At 24.0% G+C, this 9232-nt stretch overlaps 1 protein-coding gene across 1 annotated transcript; it reads left to right on the top strand.

Annotated features, from left to right (window-relative positions):
- Positions 1–2625: 2625 nt before the first annotated feature.
- LOC132927142 (uncharacterized) lies at positions 2626–8356 on the top strand. The gene is made up of 9 exons (XM_060991605.1): positions 2626–2755; positions 3627–3797; positions 5300–5499; positions 6013–6157; positions 7101–7231; positions 7287–7409; positions 7648–7713; positions 7770–7887; positions 8322–8356. The coding sequence occupies exons 1-9, from the start codon at positions 2680–2682 to the stop codon at positions 8354–8356; spliced, it is 1065 nt and encodes a 354-aa protein (XP_060847588.1). The 5' UTR covers positions 2626–2679.
- The last annotated feature ends 876 nt before the right edge of the window (positions 8357–9232 follow it).

Raw genomic sequence — 9232 nt, 5'->3', positions numbered from 1 at the left:
ATATTAATTATAATTATTTGACTTACTATTTTTTAACCTCTATTTAACAAATTACAAGATTTTGTTGACACACCATTAAAACCATCTAGAATAGCGTTAAACACAGGGTAAGGGGTTGCACATTGACAACAATTATCAGGATCATCATAATGAATATAACGAACCATAAATCCAGCTCCATTATCTGCCGAATATTGACCTAAAAATAATCAAATTATTAAAAATACATACATTTTGCTTACCATTGAATATTACTTTTTCATTATATGATAATGTAGTATCTGCACACCAGTCACATGCTACTTGTGGCTCTATACACATCTATAAATATTCTATTTTAAAAATAATTCATTAAAAAATGTTTTATTTCTATGAATCAATTTATATATAAGGGATACACATACAATTATAGACAGGTATTAATATATACTGTAATAATAATTATTGCAATAAAAGTTACATCAATATAGATTTGTTAGGATATTCATGGAGTGTCATAACATATACTAATTTCTATATGATAATTAAATCTTTTTGATTACATCTGTAAAGATTTAAAAGAAAATGACTACATATCACTACCCACCCTATTGACTTGTGTACATTTGAAGAACGATAGTATACTTAAAAATCATAAAATCATCTTGGACACCAAAACATAAAACATTTATTATGGAAAAAAAAAACATAACATTCCTAAATAAAAACTTTTAAGTGTATTGCACATAAATTTACTTCTCACTCAGTTATAGACGGAAAAATATTAAGCATGTATATATATGCAAAATATTTTTATTTATTAACATTAAACATAAAACTGTTATACTTCTACTTCTAAGATGTATCTACCTCTTTTCTGAAAATCTCAAAACATTTTTAAAGTTTATAAGTTTTTATTATCATTCTTTTGTGAGATATAAATGATCATTTTAACAAATTAAGCTTATCGAAAACATTGGGGCGCCACTAGTACCTTTTCATAAAAGTCGTTTTAGCGTACTTAGGTGTTTAATATTTAGATTTTCGACAATTTTTTGATATAGAAAGAAAGTCCGACTGTCCCTTATGCATGCTACAACGTTTTTAAAGGCGTCGCGAGTATACTTCTATCTTAAAAATACATATATTTAGTTTTTTAGGTGAAAAACGGCAAAAAACGACCAGAGGCCGGGCCGTGACCGGCCGTGATATAAAATAAAAATCTCGATTATTTCGTGTTTTTTTGCGAGCAAACTGTTTCAAAAACTCGTCTTAAGATGCGTGTAAAGTTTGTGAATTAATTAAATTTTTTTTGTTGAAAATATTACTTTCCAAGCACAAAGTTCATTTCTTATCAAGGAATATAACTTTTATTTTGAATTTTTGACATTTTTAATGCATTTTTTATGTTTTTAAGTCACCTTTATAAAAGAATTGATAAAAATTTATAAAAATTAAACAGCACCTGATTTGTGTTCTATTATACAACACAAAATAAAAGTTTAACCAATATTATATCTATTTAAATTCCATATTCTTTTTTTCAAAGTAAAAATAATATAGGAGAATAAGAAGATGATGTAAATTATACGAATAATTACTACTTGAGAATAACAATTTTTATAATTATACAAATTTTTTCAACGTTAAAAATAATTTTAAGAGCATTTTTTTTAAATTATGACTGTTATGAGTGCATTAAATCGTATTTTTTATGGCATTTTTCTTGTTTTTAGAGCATTAAATTCGTTTTATTCCCTACTCATAACTAATCGAAAAAAATCACTTTCGCTTTTTTAGTGTAACTCAGAAACAAATACCTTACAATATCTATATGTTTTGTACATAATATAATTTTCAAAATAATTTAAATTATTTAAGAATATTTGAAATTTGAAACGGATTTTTACAATTTTACAATTTTTACAAATTATTTTATAGTTAGCAATTTATAAATTTTTCTATTTTTTACCTAAGTTACGAATAATTTGTAGGAAATTCCCCATCCATTTTCTACCTTTAATAAAAAAAATGTTAACTGAAAAGTCACATTAGGTAGGTACATTAATTTTTATATACAACAATGTATACATAACGTTGATCACTTTTTGTTTAATAAAATTAATTATGCTTGTCAATTCTGCTATATGCCTAACGTTTGTAAAATGTCTGATTTTATTAATAATCTTGCATTATATTATAAATATAATATTATGTTATTCCAAAAATGATTGCTAAGAATGTCAAAAAGAACTAACTCATTTATTTAGTAATTATATTATATTCATTAGAAATCTACAGGGGAAAATATTACTGACATTTTATGGTTATTTTTTTCCTTATTCATTCGAAAACTTGTTTGTTTTTTGTTATACTTTTTATTTTTATTAGATTACTAATTTCCTATTTATTAATTACCAGCAATACAGTTTATACACTGCCTATATTAAATTTAAAAAAAATTTATGTGAATGCATTATGTATTTACGTAAAAATTTTAACACATAAATTTGATATGCATTGTGTAAATAGCTTTATTTATAAAAACATTATGTGAGTAGAATTGAGATATATTAATCTAAAGCAAATTATTGTCGAATATTTAATATATATATTTAGTTTATTATAAAAAAAAACTCCGATACACTCCACATGTGTGAATAATGTATTAAATCTGCAGATTGTACAAAATTAATAAAAATGCACAGTTATTATTCTTTAATTTTATTTAGTAGCATTCTGAACTTAACAGTTATACTATCTCAAGATGCTAAAGGTAATTTTTAATTTTAAATAGATATTTTAATTTAAACAACTTTAGATATTTGAGACTAATTTAGCTAATTTAAGTACTAAAAGTGACAAAACAAAAATATTGTTTGAACAATTAAAAAATCATTAAATGCAATCAAAAACTCTTATAAGATTTAAAAGACGAAAAACGAAACTTAGCTTGTACATGACTTAAAAGATAAGGAAAAATTTAAGAACCTTTTAAAGAAAGATATAGAGAAAAATCGTTGACGACGGACCTATTATTGACGAATCATCGGGGAATTGGAGAGGGAAAAATTTACAAAAAACTATGTGTTGAACTATGAATAGAGAGATAGACTAACAATAGAATGGAAACGAAAATAAAATGGCCCAGGAAAAAAATATTTGTGTAGTAAACAAAGATATTGACTGAAGAGAAGCAATTCCAAATTGAAACAAGTTGCGTAGTGTACTAATAGTCGCAAAAACGAGAATATTCAGACTAATAGAGAATAGTTCGATAATTTATTTTAAGTATTTTTTATAAGTTTTATAACATTCTACGTTACATTATTACATTTTAATAATTTTTAAATTTTTAATTTTATACAATTATATATTTAATTGAAATGTAAATAAATTATTATGGAGGAATTCCAGTTGAATTAATTTAAAAAATGTTTATAGTCTATCAAGGTGGGATTTGTCCACAAAGTGAATTATACTTACACTAACAGCTAGATAGTTATAGTAGTTAGCTGTGAACTGAGGACTGAGATACACCTAAACCAACATTAATTGCCTGTCAAATGGATAATTATGTATAACTTTGTGTATAATAAATGTAAAAATATAAAAGTACAAGTATGTGTTTTTGTTTGATTTTTTAGGTCCTGGAATATCATCATGTATTTTTTTTGGCGAACGCACTGAAGATTATTGTGGTCTCTCGAAAGTTCTAATTAAAGACATACCTGAAAAGTGTACATGTGTAATTTACTTTGGAGTTTATATGGATTTAAAATACAATGCTACTAATTCCGATAATACGAACGATTTTGGTAATATTATACTATAATTTATACGTATTTATAATAATATAACGAAACCATAATTATTTACGACGTACATAATGTACCTATAATCAATTATTAAATTTTAACTTCCGAACTATTTGTATAACAATTAAACAATTTATACTTAACATATTATCATAATATAAGTATGGTGAAACTAAATATCATATTTTATTTTATGTAACTTTGAATAATACTAAATAATGTAATAATTCAAATTATTGTGTAAACAAAGTCAAGTTTGAATAAATGAAAAACTTTTAGAACACTGAAAAATGATAAGTACCTTATAAATATCATGAAATAAAATATAATAAGTTATAAGTGTATAACTAAAGACAATTCAAAAATCAAACTATAGTCAAAACAATGAAGTGAATGGCAATAACAATGATGTTTTTTTTAAATTTAGATATTAAATATTTATCCCTCTTTCATAGTTAATAATAGTTCAATCACATCCACACCATACATCACACAAATGTTGTAAGATTATCTGAAATTTGAAATTAACATACTAATGTTTCATAATGGCGTTCGCGAAAATGTATTCTGAATACAACTTTATTGAGTCAAATACTCAGTGTTAAAATTCAAACAATTTTAAGTATATTTTGACATTGGAAAAATAGATTGTATTGCTTGAGAAAAAGTTGTATTGCTGTTTTCAAATTAGTAAAATTGTATTAGTTACAAAAATGAAATAGGTTTGACCAGAATAAGACATAATTACCGAAATTACCGAATTAGTTTAAAGTTATATCTATAACTTTTGATATCATCATTGCATAGTCGTCAACAAAGATCTGTTTCGCGAGACAAAATCAAAAATTACTTTATTCTACTGTCTTTAAAGTTGACATTTTCGAATTTAAAAATCATTTAAATCTATTAATAAAGTATTTTCACCTAAACAGTCTAAGCAGTTAAGAAATGTACAGATTTTGGTCAAATACTCAGTGTTAATTCAAACAATTTGGAGATTAATGAGTAATTACCGAATTAGTTATGACGATAACTTTTAATACCATCATTGCCAAAATATTATAATTTCACTAAAAGTTGTCGAACACAATCAAAACGATAATATGACAGATTTTTCAAAAATTACTTTGTTCTACTGTCTGTTTAGTTGAAATTGTAAAATTAAAAAAATCATATAAAATAACTGATATAAAAGTTTAACCTAAACAGTCTATTCGGTTATGGTAAGACAAATTTGTTTTCAAGGTTGAAAATATTATAAAATGTTATTTAATTAATTTAAAAATTTATGTGGTGGCTGTCTTGTGGTCTGTATCTTAAATACATTTTATTATTGCCTAATAGTTAATCCAATAATGCACAAGTTGATATAAAGTCATTATAATCACTTCACCGAACTATATAATAGATACAAAAATAAAAATGTTATTTATTTAATATTATATGTATTAATATTTAATATATCAATAAATCATGTATTAATGTATTTTAAACGTTTATAGCACTTTTAGACGATATGTTGAATAGTGGCAAGTGTGTAATGATATACTACTCACACACGCCCCAAGAATGGGCTACAGTTCTTGCAAGTATTTCGTCGAATGAAAAAAACAACTCGTTCGATGAAATGGAAGCCTTACAGACTTTTTTCGATGAACATCCAAAGATTGCTGGTGTAATACTTATAGGTTTACAGTATAATGTAAGTGTTTAATTACTTTTAATTTTTACTAATTTTTATTTCAGTTGCTTGAAGCAAATAACTTTAGATTGTCTTGAAATTTGAATAATTTTTAATTATGTAAAAAATATAATATTCAATTATTATAGAACCATAACATTATGAATTAAATAATTCGTAAAATATTTTAAGTAGTTTATATAAATAAAACTTAAATAGAAAGCCATATCTTACTTAATTATTTTAACGGCATATTTTTGAATTATTTTGTATGTTATTTTAATTCCTTTTTTCATTTTACACGACTATCTCAGTTTAATGGTTATTCATTATATATTAAAAATAGGATACAATGTTACGATTGTGTGATTATAAAATAAAATTAGTTGTTTGTATTAAATACCTAATACTTAACAAATTAACTTTTCATGCATTTTTTACATCGTGATTGGTATGTTTTATTTTTTTTAATATTCTATATACCATTTTTATAATTTCACTAAATTTTTATTATACGATATTTGGTTGTTATAGAGTAAATACGATGAAATTCTCGAATTATCTGAAAAATTAAAAAAATATCTCGAGTTGATGGAAAAAACTTATCCAGAATTAGCAATTGGTATTGATTTTCGAGGGCAATTTTTAATAGATCACTATGCCAACCCAATAATTAAATGTGAGTATATTTATCTATATTATTTTTAATGATAATTACTATTGTCCAATGTGATCATTTAAAATTAAATTTATTCATTTATATTATATATTAAATTATTGAAATACATTAAATCCAGTAGAAGTAAAGGCAATTTCATGTGTTTTAGAAAAATTGAATTTGGAACCTAATAAAGTACCTACATATCTAATAAAAACGAATATACTATTTAAAATCTATTTAAAATTAATTTTAATTTTTACTCAAATTATTATTTTTATTCAAATATAATTTTATTAAAACTGTAAATAGAATCACTAAACCATAGAATATTATAGTTAATAAATTAATGAACTAAAACAAATGATTAATTGAGTATTTTCATAAAAATACTACTGGAAAACACAATTTATCATTATAAATAGCCTAAAATTATATAATTTTACGAAATTGAATATTCATGAGTAAACTAATGATTTCTGATAAAACTTTTTAGTTTACCTAATGCAATTTGACAAATATTAATAATTGTAGAAACCACTGGCAACCTGTAACAAAAAAGAGTTCATCTTCTTTGAGTAGCATCGTTTATCATCGATTTAACATTAAATTTTAGTTCACATATTCATTAAAATTTTTTGCTCAATAACGAAATACACTCGACATGTACTTTTTAATTGATATAATTTGGATATTTAAAATTATATTTTCTAAGTTAAACCTTGGCACACTGTCATTATTTACCGAACCAATGTTAATCATTTACACGATTACTTGCACAATTTATAATGATGATAATTTGTGAATCTATTTTGGTTGATTGTAAATTAAGCAGTTTGATTTCCATTTAATTGTTCATAGTATACATAAATTTCACACTGTATAATACATTAATATATATATTGGATTAATGTCTCACCTGCTACTAATAGAATAATTTTTGTTTTTTCAATATTTTTAAAAGGGTTGAATATCAATGATATCGACTGCGCTGTGGATTTTTACGTTGTTTCTCTGGAATTTTTTAACCCATGCTATGCCGATCTAAGAAATACCGGAACAGTTCCAATAAAAGGAAAAGCAAATTATACATTGGTATAATTATCAACCAAGAGTAAATGTCGACCTTTAATTCATTCTATTTTTCTAGGATAAATTAAAAGGTGTCTTACAGAAAGCAAGTTTTCCAAATAAAAAAATATATTTTAAATTTAAAACGAACCCGGTATCAATCAATGATAACCTTACTATTTGTGATTTGAATAATGAAAAGGTATACAAATTAAATATAAATTAATAAACGATTTATTATTTATCCGATAAGCTTGAGTTATTAAAAATTAAAATGATTATCAATATCCCACAAGAGACTAACTACAAGAACCTATAAACATAAATGATATTTAAAAAAATAAATAAAGTAAAAATCAATACTGAATACTGATGTGAGCCATCCATCAAATGAGATTTAATTCGAAGATATTAAGTAGACCATAAAAATATTTTTATAGATGTGTGAAGAGCCACAAGAAGCTTGTGATTGGTGTGCAGATACTACAGTATCATATAATGAAAAAGTAATATTTTATTGTAAACAAAATATACGTATTTTTATTAATTTGTTTTTGTTTAGGGTAAATTTTCGGCAGATAATGGAGCTGGATTTATGGTTCGTTATATTGATTATGATGATCCTGATAATTGTTGTCGATGTGCAACCCCTTACCCAGCGTTCAACGCTATTCTAGATGGTTTTAATAAAATTGAAACACAAAACTGTAATTTATTAAATAGAAATTAAAAAAAAAAATAATTATATTCGTATATTTTATTATTTGCAAAATTTGTAAAATAAATATATTAAAATTTACTAAGTATCTGTTTTTATTAACGGCTGTGTACAATAATCTAAATATAATCTAACAAAGATAGATTATAATAACAAAAATTAGGAAATCATTAATTTGGTATAATTATATTTGTATTAAAAACTTTTTAATTTTTTTTAAGTTTCTTTTTTTTCCTAAGAATTTAATTTTATAAAATACATAGGAAATACACTTTATTAAATGAATACATAAATATAATAAAATCAAAAAATTGTTAAAAAACAATATACTTTGTATCATACTTTTCTCAAACTGTATGAAATTTTTATTTTTTTTTTCACCATTTCATTTAATAGTGCAACCACTATCATCTTTTGATTTTAAATGGTAACCTACATTTATAATGTACTAAATTAATAGGGCTGTTTTTTTTATGAATTTTTACATTCAAATTATTATTTTTGGTTAAACCATTAGCGAGAGCTAGCTTTCAATGTTGGCGGTTTTTGGTTTTTATAATACTTCTTGTTTCTGAGTACTCAGTAGTCACATAGGTAATATATAATAAGATATACATATTTTCAGGTCGCTGTAAATTACTTCACATTTTTAATTTGAGCCCGGGTATATTTTGTACATACGTAAATTGCGGCCTGGGTATAATTTTATATGTATGCCTATCTAAATATTTTTTATTCATACGTAAATTACATCTAAGCATTTTTTAATTCATAATGAATAATTTTAGATGACCTATTAAATATATTGGCTAATATAATGGCTTTTCTTTTTAAATTGTTGTTAAGTTTCTGTCGACCTATTATTTGTTCCGAAATTTTAAAATGATTGTGATCTTGAAAACTACCTATACATATATTATTATCATTACATTTCAAAAATACATTTACACGTTTTAATTGTGCAACGCCAACGTTGAACATCATTTTTTATCAGTTTAGGAAAACGAAATTTTTAACGTTTTATTCTCTTCGCTTTTCATAACGTACATTTGTATTAAATTAAAAAAATATGTTACCTGTAAAGCCACGTAAAATGGACTCTATCGCATCCCCCCTCAAATACACCACAGGACTCCGATCAACGCAAGTTAGGTTAGGTTCACTTTGTACCTGTAATTTTACCAGCACATCACAGCTATAATAACCAGTAGGATAAACACCTAGAAGCATAAAACCACCCAACTTTGAGCAACTATAACTTATTAACAATTAAATGAAAAATAATGACTTTAAAGTTAAAATTCATA

Source organism: Rhopalosiphum padi, chromosome 1, assembly GCF_020882245.1.
Source record: "Rhopalosiphum padi isolate XX-2018 chromosome 1, ASM2088224v1, whole genome shotgun sequence".
NCBI lineage: Eukaryota > Metazoa > Arthropoda > Insecta > Hemiptera > Aphididae > Rhopalosiphum > Rhopalosiphum padi.
The sequence above is the reverse complement of the archived record's forward strand: the minus strand, read 5'-3'. Positions and strand labels throughout refer to the sequence as shown.

Bases quoted from the DNA above. Each gene is read 5' to 3' on its own strand.
- LOC132927142 (XM_060991605.1), top strand. From the start codon at position 2,680: ATGCACAGTTATTATTCTTTAATTTTATTTAGTAGCATTCTGAACTTA. The intron at 5,500-6,012 runs GTAAGTGTTTAA...TGGTTGTTATAG, and splicing joins TTATAGGTTTACAGTATAAT to AGTAAATACGATGAAATTCT. The intron at 7,714-7,769 runs GTAATATTTTAT...GTTTTTGTTTAG, and splicing joins CAGTATCATATAATGAAAAA to GGTAAATTTTCGGCAGATAA.